This window comes from Schistocerca cancellata, chromosome 9 (assembly GCF_023864275.1).
Source record: "Schistocerca cancellata isolate TAMUIC-IGC-003103 chromosome 9, iqSchCanc2.1, whole genome shotgun sequence".
Taxonomy (NCBI): Eukaryota; Metazoa; Arthropoda; class Insecta; order Orthoptera; family Acrididae; genus Schistocerca; species Schistocerca cancellata.
In genome coordinates this window covers 241,117,244-241,139,297 of record NC_064634.1, presented here as the reverse complement: position 1 = coordinate 241,139,297, position 22,054 = coordinate 241,117,244, and the positions used below count along the sequence as shown (strand labels likewise).

The 22,054-nt window shown below is 40.1% G+C and overlaps 1 protein-coding gene across 1 annotated transcript in view; it reads left to right on the top strand.

The window, feature by feature from the left end:
* The window catches only part of LOC126100908 (DNA-directed RNA polymerases I, II, and III subunit RPABC2), a 61,822-nt gene extending 40,955 nt beyond the window's left edge, over nucleotides 1-20,867 (top strand). The window contains exon 4 of the mRNA XM_049911575.1: nucleotides 20,587-20,867. Coding sequence (XP_049767532.1) covers nucleotides 20,587-20,797 — 211 coding nt within the window. The 3' untranslated portion in view covers nucleotides 20,798-20,867. The remainder of the gene's footprint in view (nucleotides 1-20,586) is intronic.
* Nucleotides 20,868-22,054: the final 1,187 nt, after the last annotated feature.

Here is a 22,054-nt window from a genome sequence, read left to right as displayed (position 1 = left end):
TGGAGAAAATTTAAGTCTTTACTTGGTTCAATATCTTCTTTAGCAATTCAGTGTTTTATTTATTTATATATAAAAAACAAAAATGCAGTAACTTACCAAACAAGAAAGTGCTGGTATGTTGATAGGCACAATAAAAAACACAAACACACACACAAATTTCAAGCTTTCGCAACTCAAGGTTGCTTCATTAGGAAAGAGGGAAGGAGAGGGAAAGACGAAAGGATGTGGTTTTTAAGGAAGAGGGTAAAGAGTCATTCCAATATTATGAGATATATGCAGCTGTATTTTTCCCACAACTTTGCATTACTGGAATTTCCAGACTACATTTTTTAGCTATTCGATCTGAGGCCCCTGTGCTGTCAGTAACTTGGTTTTTACTTTTTGTTTATATTTTGGCAGTAATGAAGTGTGTCCTCATTTCTTATCATGGGGTCTTGAGCACAGAGATTGACTTGATGCAGCTTTCGATGTTAGTCTGTCCTGTGAAAACCTCTTCGTCTCCAAGAAACTACTGCAACCTACATCCATTTGAACCTGCTTACTATATTTCTCCGTTGATCTCCCTCTACAATTTTTACCCCAGTTCTGGGTGACAAAATCACAAAAGTCTCGATGTAGATTTAGTTTCAATATATTGGTCATTGTCCGCAGCTCGTGGTCTCGCGGTAGCGTTCTCGCTTCCCGAGCATGGGGTCCCGGGTTCAATTCCCGGTGGGGTCAGGGATTTTCACCTGCCCTGAGATGACTGGGTGGTGTTGTGTCGTCATCATCATCGTCATCATCATCGTCATCATCATCATCATCATCATCATCATCATTCATCCCCATTACGGTCGGAGGAAGGCAAAGGCAAACCACCTCCATTAGGACCTTGCGTAGTATGGCGGTGCAGGTCTCTTGCATCGTTCCCCTCCTCTCTGTAAAGAAGCATGGCACTTCATTTCCATATTTGTCATTAGTATTCTTCTGTACTCTTTAAATAACTTTCCATTGGATTGTACAACTATGAACAATTATTATACAATCATGTACAAATATCATTTCGGTGTGGAAATATTCTTAATACCCTCTGAAATGATCTGCCGATACTTTACAAAATCTTTTCGTAATTCTGTTGTTGGATTTCTTCATTGGCGAATCTTAACATAGTCTATTCAAAGGCTCTCCTTAAGCAGGCTGTGCGGGGTTGGAAGCTCCGTGCCAGACTTATTGTGAAGTAAAGGTGTCTGCTGGCAAACTCCAACTGCCACCTATAGAGTACCTCAAACAATAAAACAATGCAAAACAAATTGTAGTATCCCAGGCAGTGGATGTCAATATGGATGATGTCAATATGGGTGATGGGTTTATGTCAATATGGGTGATGTCGATATGGATGTAGACGAGTTGCCATGGGTCTTGAGGGAGAGTAGTGCGGTAAGCTGTCACAGATGGCGTGCACAGAACATTGTATAGACAGAATCATTGACACAGAAGTTAACCTGTTGGCAGTGATAGGCCAGAACCCGTCAGTTCTTAACACGGGTTGTAACTAGCGTGGACCTGACCTTTGCCTCGTGCCATTCTTTGTTTCCGCATGCTAGTGTTAAGTCATTTGCACTAGTCTTATTTTGTGTTTTATCTCCATGCACATCTTCACATGGTGGTCGGACTCTCTTGTAAATTGAATTGAATGTCAAGTTTAACTCCCTCATCTGGAATTCAGCTCCCCAGCTTTGCAGTCGAGCCATTGTCAGCTAGTAGAGTTTACATTTGTGTTGTCAGGATGGTTTTACGCGGTTGGGGTGCACTGTGCCAATACAAAACATATTTGTATTTCCACTTAATATCATTTGTATAAAATTAAAAATCCAATTATGTATTATGTAAAATGTGCAAACTTTAATTTAAAAAAACTCATTTATAGATGCATCCCCGTGTGTGTGTGTGTGTGTGTGTGTGTGTGTGTGTGTGTGTGTGTGTGTGAGAGAGAGAGAGAGAGAGAGAGAGAGAGAGAGAGAGAACCACCCCCCCACCCCCCACCCTGAGATATTCCTCCTTTTAGTCAAACTATGCCATAATTTTTTTTGCAAATCAGTGCAGGATCTCCTCATTAGTTATTCAGTCTACCCATTTAATTTTCAGCATTCTTCTGGTGCACCAATTTCAGAAGCTTTTATTCTCTTCATGTCCAAACTGCTTACTGCCCATGTTTCATTTCTGTAAACTGGTACGTTCCATACAGATACCATCAGAAAAGACTTACTGGGACTTAAATTTATATTAAACAATGGAAAACGCATATATAATGTAACAATGGTATGAAAAGGATAGTTGCTACTCACCATATAGTAGAGAAGCACAACAAAAAGACTGTCAGAAAGTGAGCTTTTGGTTAACATAGATTTTGTCAGAAAAAGACAAGGCCGCCCCCCCCCCCCCCCCCCCCCCCCCCCCCCCCCCCCCACACACACACGCATGCAAATGCAAACACAAGTTGTGTGTGTGTGTGTGTGTGTGTGTGTGTGTGTGTGTGTGTGTGTGGGTGGGTGCGGGTGCGCACAGGTGGGCGGGCCCGTGTGTTCGCTTGTATATGTAGTCTCTTTCTGACGAAGGCCTTGTTGGCCAAAAGCTCACTTTCTGACAGTCTTTTTGTTGTGCTTATCTCTGAATCAGCATCTCCGCTATTTGGTGAGTAGCAACTATCTTTACCTAATATTGTTAAATTTATATTAGGTGTTAACAAATGCTTCTTTTTCAGAAATGCTTTTGTCGTTATCACCAGCCTGCATTTCGTATCCTCTCTACTTCTGTTATCATCAGTTGTTCTACTGCCAAAGTAGTGAAGCTCAGCTTTAGTGTATCATATTCTGATTCCCTCAGCATTACGTGATTCAATTCAGCTACATTCCATTATATTTGCTTTATTCCTAATGCTCATCTTATAGCCTCTTTCCCAAGACCCTAAAAGTTCTAGTCAACTGCTTTTCTATCTCTGACAGAACTGCAATGTCATCAGCATGAACCCATTATTTTTTAAAAAAGCTGCCGAAGTTCCTACGTCATTATTTTAAACATTATTTCTTTCCCTTTAAGGAGCTACATTCCAAGAACACTCTGTTCACAACAGGGCCTCTGAAAGCTGTTTTTGGAGGAATTATAGTTTGTAAGTTCCAAAAGCCTCAAAGTTTGGGGGTGGTGGATATGCTAGTTCAGAAAATCATTGAACAAAGTAAATCCCATTACGTGATAGTAAAGGGTAATTTTTTAATCCCAAAGTAAGGACAGAGTTAGAAAAACAACTTTTGTACCAGTAATTTTCAGTTAAATACCCCATTTGTCAGTAAATTATTGGAATTTTCTAATAAGCATTGAAGATTCTTCTAAGATGCATTGTTCGAGAAAAAATCCGATCAGAAAATAGAGATGGATAAGATTTAATGGAATCAAACATGATTGATTATATTGTGCCAGACAATAGTCTGAAGCACACATCCTTATTTGCTGATTCGGATAGTTTTCATACAAGCGAGAAAGAGTTTCAAATTAAATTCACAAACAGAAGAAACACTCCAAAGGGGGAAGAATCTAGATTAGATTATACTTCTGCTTCTGATACTTTTAATGTTACTTGTAACTGCCAGATATGCTAAAAGTGCGGATCTCAATGGAGATAGTGGATGATGATGATGATGAGGGGAAAGAGAGGGTGTGATGAGGAGCAGGGGGCGGGGGTAGGGGGGGGGGGGTAGTCTTCTGAGTTAGCCCAGATTGAAGTCATCTTTTGGGGCAGAATGGTTATTGTGGAAGACAGATGTGATGTGCAGTCCACTGTCAACCAATGAATTGGGCAATGACGAAAATAACGAGGTGGCATTCGTGCCTTTTTGCATTTGTGGGTAGCATTTCCAAAAGGATCCCCTCTCCATGTGAGTATGTGCGTGGTGTACACAGGGCCCCGAGCTATTGCAGCTCATTCTTCCTTCCCTGTCTGAATTTCCTACACCCTGCCCCTCTCTCCCTATCCTCTCTCCTTCCCTGTTTGCCCCCTCCTTCCCCTCTCTCGGTATTCTGATTTGTGGTGACCTGGCTATCCACCTGGTTCCCTGTATTGCTTGCAGTTTTGTTCCTTCTGCCTTTTCTTTCATCCCGTTTGGCATTCAGGTCTATCACTTCTAAATTTTTCGTTTTTAGTGTGAGCTATTTGAGGAAGAACTCCCTCCCTAGTGTCTACAGCGTGGATTCCTGTCCCCCCTCCTTCCTCTCTTCCTTCCCCGCTGTAGGCCCTCTCCAGCCCTGCTAGGTCGCCAGCATGTGTAGTCAGTCCGTGTGTTGGACCTGTTATGTACCCATCAGGCTGCGCCGCTTGACAACACATGGTTCACACTACTGATACATGACCTGTTCACTCCCCATGTATGTCAAGGAATGATTGCTTGTCTTCCTGGAGCATCGCAACTCCCGGCAACAATTGCCATGCCAGGCGGACCTTGCTGTGGCTGGGTGGCGCCCTTGGGGAGAGCCCTTGGTTGGAGTGGGTGGTGTCAGAGTGAACGCTTTCAGAGAGGATGCTTGTTGCATGAAGCATATCAAGCTGTGAAAATCTAGCCATTCTAAAATGGCTGTCTCTTCGAATGGTGAAGGATCATTGAATGCTGCTTCGTATGACCCTGCAGCCTTCCCTTCCCTGGTACACCATGGGAGGAGAGCTAGGCCCACAGTCTTGGGATGGAATGCTTTCCCCACTATCTCGTCTATAGTAGAACAGATGGGAACACATTCACCTCCACAAAGCCATGGTTTTTTTGTGGAGAATATTGAATACAAGTTTGGTAAAGTGAAGTCTCTCAGTAAGGTGTGATTGGGCTATCTGTTGATCAAAGCTACTTCTGCCGCCTAATCTGCAGCTCATCGTGCTTGTGTACGTCTTGGCAGTATCCCAGTTCTATTGCCCCTCACCAATCTCTGAATATGATCCAACGATAGTGGCGCCTTCGTTCCGGCTTTTGATGGGGATACCCTCCCAGAGAAGGTCAACATTAGGGGCCACAGATGTGACATGAAACCATATATGCCATGTATGCTTTGGGTGCTTGTGTTTTGGACATGTGGCTTTCTGCTGTACAGCGGACCCTCTTTGTGTGACTGTGGACACCCACTCCATGAGTGAAGCACCTGTGTTCCGCCAAGTGTGTGTGTCAGTTGTCATGACCACCACTCCACTCACTCACCATATTGCCCAGGTTGCAAGAGAGAGAGGATTATGCAAGAGTACAAGTCCCTGGATCATCTGTCTTATGCTGAGGCTTGCCAAAAACATGACTGACTCCACCCAGAGTCACTTTCTTCAACTTTTGCCTCTTTTACATTCTTGTCTTTCCTTATCTCTTCGTTACCCTAGCCCTGTCACCCTCTCCACTCCCACCCCCCACCCCCACTCCAGTTCCCATGACCACTCCTCCAGGAGCTGTTTCCCCTCCTCGGCCGAAGAAGTGCCCCCCCCTTCTTTGCACCTGCCGGTGATGGGGAACCCCCCCCCCCCAGATGCCATCTCCCTCTCGCAATATGAGTCTGACATCTTATTTATGGGTGTCACCTGATCCTTGTTAGTGACAGCCACTGACAGAGTGCCATGACCTCTTCTTGCCTTCTTTATATCTAACCAGGACTCTCGCCCCACAGTCATCCAGTGGAACTGCAACAGATACTATCATCACCAACCGGGAATACAACATCTTGTTTCCTCCTATTCTGTGTTCTGTCTTGTTCTTCAAGAAACGCAGTTCCGTGATGACCATACTCCAATGTTTCGTGGTTATCGAGCATTCTGACGGAACCATGCCAGTGCCGGGGTAGCACCTGGTGGGGTCTGCACTTTGGTTCACTCCGATGTCATTAGTGACTGGATCCCTCTTCATACCAACCTGGATGCAGTAGTGGTTAGAGTGCAAATTACTCTGGCAATAACCATTTGCAGTGTGTACCCCGCTCCAGGTAGGCCACTTTCCTATGTTGAACTGTCTACCTTAATATAGCAAATCCCGCCCCCATTTCTCCTCCTCAGGGACTTCAGTGCCCAACACCCACTGTGGGGAGTGCCACTTCAATGGATAGGGGTCTCCTAATTGACCAACTTATTAAATACTTAGATTTCTCTCTCCTCAGTGACGGTTCCCCTACCCACTTCAGTGCTGCTCATGGCACCTTTGCTGCTATCAATCTAACGATCTCTTCCCCTGCTCTCATAACTTCTCTACATTGGGCACCCCTTGATGATCTTTGTGACAGTGAGCACTCTTCAGTGAAGCTACCGAGCGAGGTGGCACAGTGGTTAGCACACTGGACTCGCATTTGGGAGGACGGCGGTTCAATCCCGTCTCCGGCCATCCTGATTTAGGTTTTCCGTGATTTCCCTAAATCGTTCCAGACAAATGCCGGGATGGTTCCTTTGAAAGGGCACGGCCGATTTCCTTCCCCATCCTTCCCCAACCCGAGCTTGCGCTCCGTCTCTAATGACCTTGTTGTCGACAGGACGTTAAACACTAACCTCCTCCTCCTTCAGTGAAGCTATTGTTTCCCTGCTGCAGACAAGGACCCCGCCCCCCCCCCCCTCCCCCCTCCAGTCAAAATGACCTTCAAAGTTTGGTATCCAAATGTACGAAACTCCACTTTTTAGGCCCAAAAATAATAAACAAGGAGTGATTTACGACAGTCTATTTTTTTCCTATATTTAGATATCATAGACTACTAGCCTCATATAGAGCAAGAACACTTACAAATGTTTCCTTAATGTTTTATGAATTTTTTAAATTTGAAAATATTCATTTTTTTTAAAGTTTGGGGTTAGTTATCTCAGGTGGGACTAAATATAAAAATATGATTTTTGCACAATTTGTATACCTATAAGATAGCAATGTACTGTAAAAATTTCAACATTGATATCTGACTGTGAACAAAGATACGAATTTTTGAAAATGAGGAAAGAATTCACATTACAACTGATCTTATGGCTGTTGCCTGTTTGAATGGTTTTATTGTTTCATTGTAATAAAATATAACTGTGACATATATTTAGTTAATACTATCACCCAATTATTTATTTTTAATAATGCCATATTAAACACTAGGAGCTTTTGCTTTTGTTCTATGGTAATAAAAATGCCCATTTACGTTTAGTTTTATTGTCAATAAAGAAGTACATTATTGCTGAGTGTGTCATTGTAGAAGCACATTATTTCTGGGTGGGAATCGTTATAGTCAGTCTGTTCTGAAACCTCTGTTAGAGTGGATGTACATACTTCATCGAGAGTGTTCGAGGGTTATCCCAAAAGTAAGCTCTCCTATTTTTTATAAGTACAGAACTCTCTGTGTATTGCAGTTCGTCACACTGTTATGAAGGGTGCTTCACGTGCTGTGTGAAACGTGCATGCCGCACTGAGGCACTCAGTCTTGGCTTGGCAGCCATTGAGAATGGAGCTCCTGTTGGATGTTACTGCCAAGTGCGAATTGCTGCACTGCGCCAATTGAAATCCATTGCCAATTCACGGAAGTGTATGGTGAGTCGTGGATGGATGTCTAAAATGTTCGTAAGTGGTGTAGAGAGTTTGCAACTAGTCGGGCCGAAATTCACGACCAACAAAGCAGTGGGAGACCATCAATTTCTGAAGTGACAGGGTTGAAGGTTGAGCAAAGCATGCATGAAGATCGGCGGATCACCCTGGATGTTCTCTGCATGTTTGTTCCTGAGGTTTCCTGAAGCACCACTCACAGTATTTTAACAGAAACATTGAACTATCAGAAGGTGTGCGCAAGATAGGTGCCACGCAACCTGACTGAGAACCACCTGCGGCAACAAGTTGATACTTCCCACGCATTTCTTCACCACCTTCAGCCGAACAGTACAACTTTCTGGACTCACTTGTCACGGGTGACGAAACATGGGCATACCACTTTACACCTGAGACCAAGCAGCGATCAGTGACGGCATCGTTCTTCGCCAAAGCCGTGGAAATTCAAACAAACACAGTCTGCTGGTAAAGTCATGACAACCATATTTTTGGGATCAGAAAGAAGTATTGTTAGTCGACTTTATGCCCACTGGGGTCACAATTAACGCTGACAGGTACTGTGAGACTCTGAAAAAACTCAAATGGGCAATTCAGAAACGGAGAAGAGGAATGTTGAGCAAGGACGTACACATTCTCCATGACAACGCTCAGCCACACATCCCTCGGCAAACCGTTGCTCTCCTGCAACAGTTTCAGTGGAACATAATCACCCACCTACCCTATAGTCCTGACTTGGCGCCCAGTGACTATAACCTGTGCCCTAAGTTAAAACAACATTTGGCCAGAAAGTGATTCAGCTCTGACGACGAGGTGAAATAAGAGGTTCATAACTTTCTGAACAGCATGGCGGAGAGCTGGTATGACATGGGCATACAAAAACTACCACAGCGTCTACAAAAATGCATCAACAGGAATGGTGAGTATGTCGAAAAATAGCTAAATGTTCAAGCTGTAAAGTGATGTAAACCATTGTAGAAATAAACAGGTCTATGAACTTAAAAAAAATAGGAGACCTTCCTTATGGGATTACCCTCATAGAATGTGTTACTTGCTTTGTTCTGTGTGTAATTTGTAGTTAATTTTGACAGATTAACTGGTATGCAATAACATAGATGTTGGACAGATAGCAAGTGAAGTGTGTCACAAAACAGTTTACGATTCAGTTTAAAAAAAAATTGAAAAATGTCAATGACCTTGATGAAGTTAGACAAACTTTCTTTAAATTTCGAGTAAGTTCTTCTGTAACATCAGTGTGTGAGTATCATGAGAAGAAATATATTTTGAAGTACAACTGCATTTTTGAAAGAAAGTGCTGTGATCCACTTAACGTTCATAAAAAGCCTATTACTAAAGGTTTGAGAGAAATAAAACTTCAACATTTGTTCTTGTTATGTGATAGTGAAACAGCTTCCCAAGTGAAACGTAATGTGATTCCTGGAAATTCCCTGTGCCCGAATTGTTACCCAAAAATATTTGTTCTGAATCCAGAACCAGAATCATGAAACCTTGTTAATGACATTCATATATCTAATGAGGAAGCTGTTAGCATATTGGATTTTGCTTGTTCTTCTGCTTGGAAAAAAATAAAACTAAGCAGCAGAAAAAGAAAAGAAGTTATTGAAAATAAGGTGCAACAAATTTCAGACAAAATTAGAAAAGACTTTGAATCATGCTTTAATAATACAGTACCAACATTATTTCCAAAGAAGAAGAAAACCTACCACCAGCATCAGCTGATCTCTGCCCAAACTCTTTGCCTTTGAATATGTCTGCTTGTGTCTGTATATGTGTGGATGGATATGTGTGTGTGTGTGTGTGTGTGTGTGTGTGTGTGTGCGCGCGTGTGCGCGAGTGTATACTTGTCCTTTTTTCCCCCTAAGGTAAGTCTTTCCGCTCCTGGGATTGGAATGACTGCTTACCCTCTTCCTTAAAACCCACATCCTTTCGTCTTTCCCTCTCCTTCCCTCTTTCCTGACGAAGCAACCGTTGGTTGCGAAAGCTAGAATTTTGTGTGTATGTTTGTGTTTGTTTGTGTGTCTATCGACGTGCCAGCGCTTTCGTTTGGTAAGTCACATCATCTTTGTTTTTAGATATATATATCACACAAACAAACAAACAAACAAACAAACAAAGGGACGGGATGTCAGACCGGCCGACCAAGAGCAGGAGAGGCACCACAGGACATTTTAATTTCCACTGTCCTGAATATAGTTTGATGGCACCCAGGACAAAATATACATGTTTCAATTCCATGGAGTGAAATATATGACGTGCGAAAGAAGAATGCTGTGTGAAGAGGGGTGGCACTGCACTCTGGCACACTTAAATACCAAATAACATGTCACATTTCCTCGAACATATATGTTTATGTATCAGACTCTTTAGAAAGATGTGCGCTACAAAATGAAAATAATTTCGAAAATTTGATTTTCTTAAATTTTTGACACCGTATCTCAAACACTCTAGGGAAGGGTTCCTGGGACGGGGAAGGGGGGGTGGGGGGCGCCATTATCTTAGTATTGCCCCGGTTCAGAAATATTGTAGATCCGAGGCTGGTCTGCAGAGCAGTCTGAGTTATAGTGGGGAAGCGGGTAGTCTCCACGTGATCCTTGTTTACATTTAGTGACTTTGCTGTTTTCTCTTTGTTTATTGCTCTCACGTCAAATGAAAACAAAACGGATTGCTGTGGCTGGGAACTATCAAGTGAATTAAACTACATTCACATAATTACAGAAGTCTAAAATATGGTATTAGTTTCAGATTTTTATTTTATTTCCATCTTTCTGACAGTCTAGCATTAATCACCTTGCAGAACAATAAAGTTACTTTTGTCAGTTTGCTAAAGAAATTTGGCTTTTATTAATCTTTTCCGCTGAGGCAGTCAATGTATTTAAAACGAAGTGTTTACTTCCTCACTATTGGCTAGTTTCAACTGTTCGCTGCATTGCAAGTGCACGTTTTCATCTTCTAGTACACATGGCATTATTTCATAATAAAGAACCAAACATGGAGATAATACAGTACTGGCACTACAAGAAAATTTACATCCCAAAAACCACACTGAAAAGCTTAATATCAGTTCGAGGCCTACTTCATTGGGAATCTGGACATACGAATGTGCACTTTAAGTATGCACTTTAAATGTGCACATTTTAGTATGGTTCACGAAATTCCAATGCCCTTCGAGTATCCTCTGATCTCTTGTTTCTTTTATGACATAACGGAAGATCTTTTAATGGTTTGCACATACGGACATACGGGCCTTCTATGTCATCGTAGTTGTGCGAGCGCGGTGGCACCTGTTATCTGCCGCTCTCTGGCAACTGCTGAAATTACCCTTTTCTAACAGATCACTGGAAAATGTTGCAAATGGTGGTTTTAAAAGTGTTACTTTCAAAGTAAACTTCCTTTTACGCGAGTTGAACTATGTGTGAGAATGTACGATGAATTTCTTAAATCACAGAGTGTTTTACTCTCATTTAAAAACCAGCTCTTTGACGATGAGCCAATTAGAAGAATTTCAAACTCAGATGATCAGACATTTATGTCATTATTAAAAATTTTACTGGCTCATTTGTTTAATGCATCTTAGAAAGTGTAACATGCACAAAAAAGATCAACATTACATGTAAAAGCTTAGCTTCTCTTGTAGCTTAATAATCTTAAAGACAAATATTATATGTGAAAGCTTTGCTTTTCATGTAGCAACACTATGTATATTAACTTAAACCATTTACTTTTCCTGTCTGTGTGTTCACACTACTTAACAGTGATTCTGCTATTGGTTGACTACTTCACATATGCTCTGAATATCCGCTGTCATCGGCTGTTGAGATCATGTGACATGATCTATGACTGGCTTGCAAAAGCGCATCCCAATCTCGATTTCAATGCTTCTGAAAGTAACATGTGGTGTTTGGTGAAATTCAAATTTCATAGTACGAAAATATGAAGTGTACATGTTGCTGCACATCAAAGATCTATCCAAAACATGTTTTTTCCTCCTGAGTTTCGTTTTCTAAAGTGCCGGGAAATTCTACGCCCTTGTATGATACCATAACCATTCAAAGGATTGATAAGTTTTACAGGAGGGAAAATATACTGTCACTTAACATGGAGAAAGTGTGTTTTCATCCAGGAGAAAGAGTATTTTTAACTGGGAAATCTGGGAATTTTTTTTTCCTTGTCCATGTATACACCCTGCACTGTCTCTCAGATTCAGGAGAACAGTCTCCCACATCGGTAGAAACTGCTGATGACAGCTCCAAGGCTCCATCCGATGGGCCTGTGTGTGAGCCATCTCCCATGGCTTCTGTTTTCTCCCTCCAAAATGCGGGTTATGCATTTCTGTCATCAACCCACAGTACACCCCGATCCAGAACTGTATTTAGACAACCAGCTCTGTGATGTGGTAGCACAGTCCCATTTCTTGGGCCTTATTTTTGATAAAAAGCTGACATGGCTACCCCATATTTGCCACCTAAAGACTATGTGCATGCAGAAGCTTAATGTTCTCCACCTCCTGGCCCATACATCTTTTGTGTGCAGACTGTGCCACTCTTATCCATCTTTACCATGCTTCGGTCTTGTCCATACTAGATTATGGTAGTCAGGTTTAAGGCTCAGCACCTCCTGCCACTCAGAATCTGTTCACCATTATGGGGTGTGTCTGGCTATTGGTGCCTTTTGTACTAGTCCTGTTGACAGTCTCCTGACAGAAGTGGGGATTCCCCCATACAAATATTATGGAGCCAACTCCTGGTTTCTTACACAATCACCATTCGCCAATTCCCTCGCAATTTTGCAAATGAGGAATGTCTCCCTCCTGATAAACACCCACGGTTGGGATTGCCGGTTGGATTGCGTCTCACTTCTATCTGCCGTTATCTCTATCTCTGCGTAATGGAATGCGCCCCATATATTTCTTCCACATCCCTCCTAAGATGGAGCCTAGTCCTTGGATTAGGACTGACCTATTCCAGGGTCTAAAGGTCTCTATCGTCCCTATGATTTTCCAGCATCTTGTACATGCCCGAGTTCCAGGATGCCACCATCTTCTACAGTAAAGGATCATCTTGGTTTATGTAACGTTTCTTAATGAGATGAGTGATTTAATAATGGTCTAACAGCCATGAGCATTGTACTTGGTAATGACATAAAAGGTGAAATCTGGATACTACAAAAGACAAATATATAAAATATACAAATATATATAAATATACAAATATATATAAATATACAAATATATATAAATATACAAAAGATAAATATATAATGAACCCAACAATTACGTTTGTTATTGTCACTGTTGCATTTCGAAATCTTTCCTGTCATCTTATTTTCTATTTCTGTTTTTGCAAGTAGTTTCACTTAGTATTCACCTTCTCCTCTTTACCGAATCTACCATACAATTTTATCCCGCCTATATATACTCAATAATATGTAACCCACTTCCAAATCATAACCAAAAAATTTTTTTCCGCTTTCAACACTACCACTGCTATAAAATCCACCGTTTCCAGTTCACAAACAGTTCCTTTCAGCTATTAAACAGCCATTTCGGCTAGTTCTAATAACTTTCGCTTGTTTTCCATTTCCGTTTTTCCCACATCACTAATCTTTTTTAGCCGCTTCCCACAGGTTTTTACGTCATTATTTCTTCATCAGACAATTGTTAGCCTCATTTTCACAATCTGCCAACACAAAACCACTCCTTTTAATACATTTACACGCAGTTTTTTCGAAATTTTCCTGAATTGCTCCACCCGTTAACGTGTTTTGGCGGCAACACAACCACCTAACCTTTTTGCACATCGTTGTCTACCAACCCAAGTTCACCACAGGATCAACATAGCCCAGCTATAACCAACACTTTTTTCGCCTTTTTTCACACCAGATCTCCAGTTGCTTTCTAGTTCACCTTTATCTCTCCCCATATATTTTTATTTTCATTTCAGCCTCATTTTACACTTTCCATCTTCTAATACCATGTCACCCCCACAATGACCCCATTAAGTTTTATTTACATTCCCTCCGCAAACATGCCTTCGCCCTAGCCAGATTACACTCCCGTATTTTATTTTCTCAGGCTTGTCTGACATTTGGCATTACCCCCAAGGGCCTCACACTTAAAGTTCCCATCTCTGGCTGTAACCCTTCTTTCTATCAGTCCCTATACCAGTTCCAAACTGAACAATCCATTGCCCTCACCCACCTAATCCTTCACCTACACATCAACTCAGCCAATGAACACACCCGTCAACTCCTATCCTTAATAAAAGTCTTCTATCTTTCCTCTCCCACATCCACACCGGCTGTTCAGAGCATCCTCCTACAGGCCAACTGCAAATTAGAACAGCATGCCACCCTCCACCTCAAAAAACTATCCAATCTCCTGGTTTCCCACCTCCGGAAAGGCAACTCACTCACCCTTCACAACCTTTCCAGCAAACCTCAACCTCCTCTCATTGCACACAGACCCAGTCTCTCCCATCTACTCAATCTCCCACTTCCAGCTCCACTCCCCCCAAAACCTCAAAATTCCAATCAACACAATCTGGAACCACAACACCCTAATTCAGTAGTTAACCTTTCCTCCAAACCTCTCTCCCAATCCGAAACCTCTGTCCTATCCAAAGGCCTCACCTTCAGCCCCACTCCCAGATTCAACCAAACAGCCCTTGTCAAAGATTTACTGTCCTACACCTGTACACTCTGCTGGAAATATCACTTTGCCATGAAGGAAAATGATCCTAATCCTACTCCTAATGATCCAACTCCCCAAGACACTATACAAATTGTACCCTGCCTGGAACAGTTCCGTCCTCCGTCACAGCGGTACCCACCTCCTCTTCCTCAAAATCACCCTCTCCAAACCTTCCAGGAATTTCTGACTTCCAGCCTTGCCTCTCAATCCTTCTTAAAAAACCTTAATCTTACTCCCAACATCACCACTGCTGAAGCCCAGGCTATCCGTGATCTGAAGGCTGACCAATCCATCGTCATTCTTCCGCCGGACAAGGGTTCCACAACCGTGGTACTTGATCGTCGGGAGTATGTGGCTGAGGGACTTCAGTTATTTTGCTCCCCAAATAGCAAAACTCCTTTACTACTTTAAGTGTCTCATTTCCTAACTTAATTCCCTCAGCATCACCCAACTTAACTCGCCTACATTCCATTATCCTCGTTTTGCCTTTGTTGATGTTTATCTTATATCCTCCTTTCAAGACTCTGTCCATTCCGTTCAACTGCTCTTCAGAGTCCTTTGCTGCCTCTGACAGAATTACAATGTCATCGGCAAACCTCAAAGTTTTTCTTTCTTCTCCGTGTATTTTAATACCAATTCCAAATTTTTCTTTTGTCTCCTTTACTGCTTGCTCAATATACAGATTGAATAGCATCGGGGAGAGGCCACAACCCTGTCGCACTCCCTTCCCAACCACTGCTTCCCTTTCATGTCCCTCGACTCTTTATAATTGCTATCTGGTTTCTGTACAAATAGTAAATAGCCTTTCGCTCCATGTATTTTACCGCTGTCACCTTTAGAATTTGAAGGAGAGTGTTCCAGTCAACAATGTCAAAAGCTTTCTCTAAGTCTACAAATGCTAGAAACGTAGGTTTGCCTTTACTTAATCTAGCTTCTAAGATAAGTCATAGGGTCAGTATTGCCTCACATGTTCCAATATTTCTACGGAATCCAAACTGATCTTCCCTGAGGTCGGCTTCTACCAGTTTTTCCATTCGTCTGTAAAGAATTCGCGTTAGTATTTTGCAGCCGTGACTTATTAAACTGATTGTTCGGTAATTTTCACATCAGTCAGGACCTGCTTTCTTTGGGATCGGAATTATTATATTCTTCTTGAAGTCTGAGGGTATTTCACCTGTCTCATACATCTTGCTCACAAGATGGTAGAGTTCTGTCATGGCTGGTTCTCCTAAGGCTATCTGTAGTTCTAATGTAATGTTGTCTACTCCCGGGGCCTTCTTTTGACTAAGGTCTTTCAGTGCTCTGTCAAACTCTTCATGCAGTATCATATCTCCAATTTCATCTTCATCTACATCCCCTTCCATTTCCATAATATTTTCCTCAAGAACATCGCCCTTGTATAGACCCTCTGTATACTCCTTCCACCTTTCTGCTTTCCCTTCTTTGCTTAGAACTGGATTTCCATCTGAGCTCTTGATATTCGTGCAGGTAGTTCTCTTTTCTCCAAAGGTCTCTTTTAATTTACCTGTAGGCAGTATCTATCTTACCCCTAGTGATATACGCCTCTACATCCTTACATTTGTCCTCTAGCCATCCCTGCTTAGCCATTTTGCAGTTCCTGTTGATCTCATTTTTGAGGCGTTTGTATTCCTTTTTGCCTGCTTCATTTACTGCATTTTTGTATTTTCTCCTTTCATCAATTAAATTCAGTATCTCTTCTGTTACCCAAGGATTCCTATTAGCTCTCGTCTTTTTACCTACTTGATCCTCTGCTGCCTTCACTATTTTATCTCTCAAAGCTACCCATTCTTCTTCTACTGTATTTCTTTCCCCCCATTCTTGTCAATCGTTCCCAATGCACTCCCTGAAACTCTCTACAACCTTTTTCTTATCTTTGAACAATTTTTTTAATGTTTGGTCGTGAATGAATGAATTAATGAATGACTTCAGAGATGTGGTTTGCAGAAGAGGTATGATGACAAGAGTATATTATTATTATTTTTACCCTTTCTCAGACGTTATGTCTGGTTAGAAATGGAAAGTGACCCGGACCTTGATCAAGCGTGACTTCCTTTTAACTGTGCGGTATATGTTACATTGCATTTAGGAATTTTCGTGTAATTGAACATGTATCAATAATTACAGATTTCTGTAGTTGTATATATACGTTTGGATGTAGCTGTATTGCATTGATGCACTGGTGGATATTGTGTGGTATGACTCCTGTAGTTGATAGTATAATTGGTATGATGTCAACTTTATCCTGATGCCACATGTCCTTGACTTCCTCAGCCAGTTGGATGTATTTTTCAATTTTCTCGCCTGTTTTCTTCTGTATATTTGTTGTATTGGGTACAGATATTCTGATTAGTTGTGTTAATTTCTTCTTTTTATTGGTGAGTATGATGTCAGGTTTGTTATGCGGTGTTGTTTTATCTGTTATAATGGTTCTGTTCCAGTGTAATTTGTATTCATCAGTCTCCAGTACATTTTGTGGTGCATACTTGTATGTGGGAACGTGTTGTTTTATTAGTTTATGTTGTATGGCAAGTTGTTGATGTATTATTTTTGCTACATTGTCATGTCTTCTGGGGTATTCTGTATTTGCTAGTATTGTACATCCACTTGTGATGTGATCTACTGTTTCTATTTGTTGTTTGCAAAGTCTGCATTTATCTGTTGTGGTATTGGGATCTTTAATAATATGCTTGCTGTAATATCTGGCGTTTATTGTTTGATCCTGTATTGCAATCATGAATCCTTCCGTCTCACTGTATATATTGCCTTTTCTTAGCCATGTGTTGGATGCGTCTTGATCTATGTGTGGCTGTGTTAGATGATACGGGTGCTTGCCATGTAGTGTTTTCTTTTTCCAATTCACTTTCTTCGTATCTGTTGATGTTATGTGATCTAAAGGGTTGTAGAAGTGGTTATGAAAGTGCAGTGGGTTAGCCGATGTGTTTATATGAGTGATTGCTTTGTGTATTTTGCTAGTTTCTGCTCGTTCTATAAAGAATTTTCTTAAATTGTCTACCTGTCCATAATGTAGGTTTTTTATATCTATAAATCCCCTACCACCTTCCTTTCTGCTTAATGTGAATCTTTCTGTTGCTGAATGTATGTGATGTATTCTATATTTGTGGCATTGTGATCGTGTAAGTGTATTGAGTGCTTCTAGGTCTGTGTCACTCCATTTCACTACTCCAAATGAGTAGGTCAATACTGGTATAGCATAAGTATTTATAGCTTTTGTCTTGTTTCTTGCTGTCAATTCTGTTTTCAGTATTTTTGTTAGTCTTTGTCTATATTTTTCTTTTAGTTCTTCTTTAATATTTGTATCATCTATTTCTATTTTTGTCTGTATCCTAGATATTTATAGGCGTCTGTTTTTTCCATCGCTTCTATGCAGTCGCTGTGGTTATCCAATATGTAATCTTCTTGTTTAGTGTGTTTTCCCTTGGCTATGCTATTTTTCTTAAATTTGTCTGTTCCAAAAGCCATATTTATATAATTGCTGAATACTTCTGTTATCTTTAGTAATTGGTTGAGTTGTTGATTTGTTGCTGCCAGTAGTTTTAGGTCATCCATGTATAGCAAATGTGTTATTTTGTGTGAGTATGTTCCAGTAATATTATATCCATAATTTGTATTATTTAGCATGTTGGTTAGTGGGTTCAGAGCAAGGCAGAACCAGAAAGGACTTAATGAGTCTCCTTAGTATATTCCACACTTAATCTTTGTTGGCTGTGATGTGATAGAATTTGAATTTGTTTGGATATTAAGTGTGGTTTTCCAATTTTTCATTACTATGTTTAGGAACTGTATCAATTTAGAATCTACTTTGTATATTTCCAATATTTGTAGTAACCATGAGTGGGGTACACTATCAAAAGCTTTTCGGTAATCAATGTATGCGTAGTGTAGCGACCTTTGTTTAGTTTTAGCTTGGTATGTCACCTCTGCATCTATTATCAGTTGCTCTTTACATCCTCGTGCTCCTTTGCAACAGCTTTTTTGTTCTTCGTTTATAATTTTGTTCTGTGTTGTATGTGTCATTAATTTCTGCATAATGACTGAAGTTAATATTTTGTATATTGTTGGTAGGCATGTTATGGGGCGATATTTAGCTGGGTTTGCTGTGTCTGCTTGATCTTCAGGTTTCAGATAAGTTATTCCATGTGTAAGTGTATCAGGGAATGTGTATGGGTCTGCAATGTAACTGTTAAATAACTGCAATGTAACTGTTAAATAACTGCAATGTAACTGTTAAATAACTGCAATGTAACTGTTAAATAACTGCAATGTAACTGTTAAATAACTGCAATGTAACTGTTAAAAATGTCTGCTTGTGTCTGTGTATGTACAGATGGATATGTGTGTGTGTGTGTGTGTGTGTGTGTGTGTGTGTGTGTGTGTGCGCGAGCGCGAGCGCGCGAGTGTATACCTGTCCTTTTTTCCCCCTAAGTTAAGTCTTTCCGCTCCCGGGATTGGAATGACTCCTTACCCTCTCCCTTAAAACCCACATCCTTTCGTCTTTCCCTCTCCTTCCCTCTTTCCTGATGAAGCAACCGTTTGTTGCGAAAGCTTGAATTTTGTGTGTATGTTTGTGTTTGTTTGTGTGTCTATCAACCTGCCAGCACTTTCGTTTGTTTTTAGATATATGTTAAATAATTTAGTTAGATATGAATGTGTTGAGGTGAACTACTTTAGCCAGAAATTTGCTATTTTATCTTTTCCAGGGGCTTTCCAATTGTGAGTTAAATTGCTTGGGTGACTTCATGTTGCAAAATTATCACTTTAGGCATTTGTGGTATCATCTTGTATGTGTCTGTTTATGCTTTTATCCACCGTGCATGCCTGTTATGTTGTACCGGGTTTGACCATATGTTGCTCCAGAGGTGTTCCATGTCTGTTATGTTTGATGGATTGTCTATTTTAATGTCTGTGTTATCTATTGTCTGGAAATTTTTTTTGGTTTGTGTTGAATGTTTGGTTTTGTTTCCTTCTATTTTCACTTTTTTTGTATCTTCTAAGTCGTTTGGCCAGTGCTTGTAATTTCTGCTTCTTTTCATCTAATTGCTCTATCACTTCTTGTTGTGATATTTTACCTAACCTTTTTCGTTTTTTGTCTGATATTTCATTTCTTATAAATTGTGTTAGCTGTCCGATGCCTCTTCTCAGTTTTTCTATTCTGATCTGTAGCCTGTGTTGCCATGCTGGTTTTGTGGGTTTCTTCTGTGTGTTGGTTGGTTCTGATCTCTGCCTAGTGTGTATATTTAGTGTAGCGAGTGCTCCTATATAAATCAGTAGTTGTAACACTTCCATAGTTGTATTTTCATTTATTTTGTTGTGTATGATTGTGTTGATAGTTGTTATTGTTGTTTCGACTTGTTGGTTATTTGGTGGTCTATGCAAGAATGGTCTAATGTCTGTATTTGTGTCTTTGTATTCTATATATGTCAACTGAAATTTCTCTTCTATATCTAACATGTGTGTCACTTCGTGTTGTATTTGTGCTTGTTCTGCTGGCTGTCTTAAGATTTCGTTTTCCTCTGATTGTTTAATTGATGCATGTTGTTCTTGGTTTGTTTGCTCTGGGATGTTTGAGTCCATTACTGTATTTTCTTCTTCTTCTGATTGCACATTATTTTGTTCTAGTATTTGTTGTACTTGTTGTTTGATGTTTTCTAATTCTGACTGGGGTATCCTGTTATTTTTTATTATTACACGGATCTGATCCACTAGTCGTTGTTCTGTTAAAAATTTTAATTCTGGGTATCTGGTAATGAATGTTGTGTATACTTGTGATCTGTATCCAGTTGTGTTTGTTCCTAAGTTTGTTGCTTGGTAATAACAGAACATGAGGTGTTGGTTAACTTCATCTGACCATCTCATCCTCTGCCTTTGTTTTCCTTCTAGAGTGGTTACAGGAAGCATATCCTGAAAAACACCTCTATTTGGCTTTAAATCATTTTCCATGTGGCTAGCAGTGTCGTTACCATTGTGGACGGGCATAGGGCTCAAGCGTCATCCCCGATCATGACAGCGCTTGTCCAAGGCTTCATTAGTTCTGTCCTGAACCAACTAATCACACTAAAAGCGGGGTTAGCCCTATTAGTGGTTTGTTCTTTTAGTCACCTTTTACGACTGGCAGAACATACCGGAGGCCTATCCTTTTCCCGGGCCACCACGGGGTTTATTATTATTATTATTATTATTATTATTATTAATAAAATATGTAATTTCATATTTCACCAGTCTCTCAGCACAATTACATGAAATAATTATGTTCATTAGCAGTAACCTCTATGTATTGTTCCTCTCTTTCAACAGGTATGAGAGAGCAAGAGTATTGGGGACGCGAGCACTACAAATAGCCATGTGTGCTCCCGTGATGGTGGAGTTGGATGGTGAAACAGATCCATTGCAAATTGCAATGAAAGAATTGAAGCAGCGGAAAATACCTATTATTATTAGACGATATCTTCCAGATAACAGTTATGAAGATTGGGGAATAGATGAACTGATTATAATTGACCACTAGTACATAATTCTTTGTATTCATTCCTTTACTTTTATTGTATAAAATGTTTAATTAAAAGTTTTTAATAGAAGTGGTTTTTAGTCTGTTTTTCTTATAATTTATACACATGAAAACCTGTTTAAAGTAATACTGCTTGAATCCATTGTAATTTTTTAACTAGTGCAATTTTGTTTGTGGCTTTGGCTATCAAATTGCCTTTCAGAAGTGTTTAATGATATAATTGTTAAATGATAAAAGTTATTACAGAAAAAAATCAGCAAAACCAAAAAATTAAGCTTAATTAACTTAAATTATCAGAAAAGAGAAAAATACTACATAAAAATTTAAAAAAAAGGGGACCATTCCTTCAATATCTTGCTGCAGGTAGTTACTTTTATACGACAACAGCCAAGGATTCTGACATACCAAATGTGTTTCTGTGGGTATTGCTGCATTGGAATCACTAACGATGCTAAAAAAGAACAGAAATTTAAGGAAACTGTAGTTCAAACATGTATTTTGCCATGAACACCCAGCTCCTTCATACTAAATTTCCTCATTAAACACAGGAACATCTTTGCTATATTTTTAAACCATAGTAATATCTTCGTCAAAATAAATTGAGTCGCTCCTAAAACCAGTGTCACGACCACCATAAATTCAGATATTCCATTGTTACTTCCTTCTTCACATTTCATTGGTGAGGAATTACACTGGAAATTGACTGCATTCAGCACTCTTAGGGATTCACAAATTTGATACACTTTTGATGTTTTACAATTTGCATTAGTAATGCAAGTGTATTGTAAAAGTATGTAAAGTTGGAAAACACATTAATCTCCTCTGTCCTAGTATTATATATGCTACATCCATTTTTTTTCCTTGCTGAGGCAATTGAATAAACTTGTTCCTGATAATAGTGAGTACTTTGCGGCACTTTGTTTCTGAAAGATCTCAGTAGGTTTCAGCAGCTGATTGAATAAATCTGTTTACTGCAGTGTCAGGAATTCTTCAAGAAATAAAAGCAATTTCTGTGTGTTTTTAATGATATTGAACTAGAACAGGTTTAGCATATACTGAAATATGCTAATATACCCTATATTACACTGGTCAACACTCATTTTCTTGCCAAGGATATTTGAGTGGCTTTAGGATGGGTTAGTGGTGCTGAGGACGAATATAGCAACCATTTATGCAGTTTGGCTCTAGTTTTTGAGATAATGCATGATTTATTCAAAAAATTAGAAAAAATTGCTAATACTGAACTCGAGCGCTACA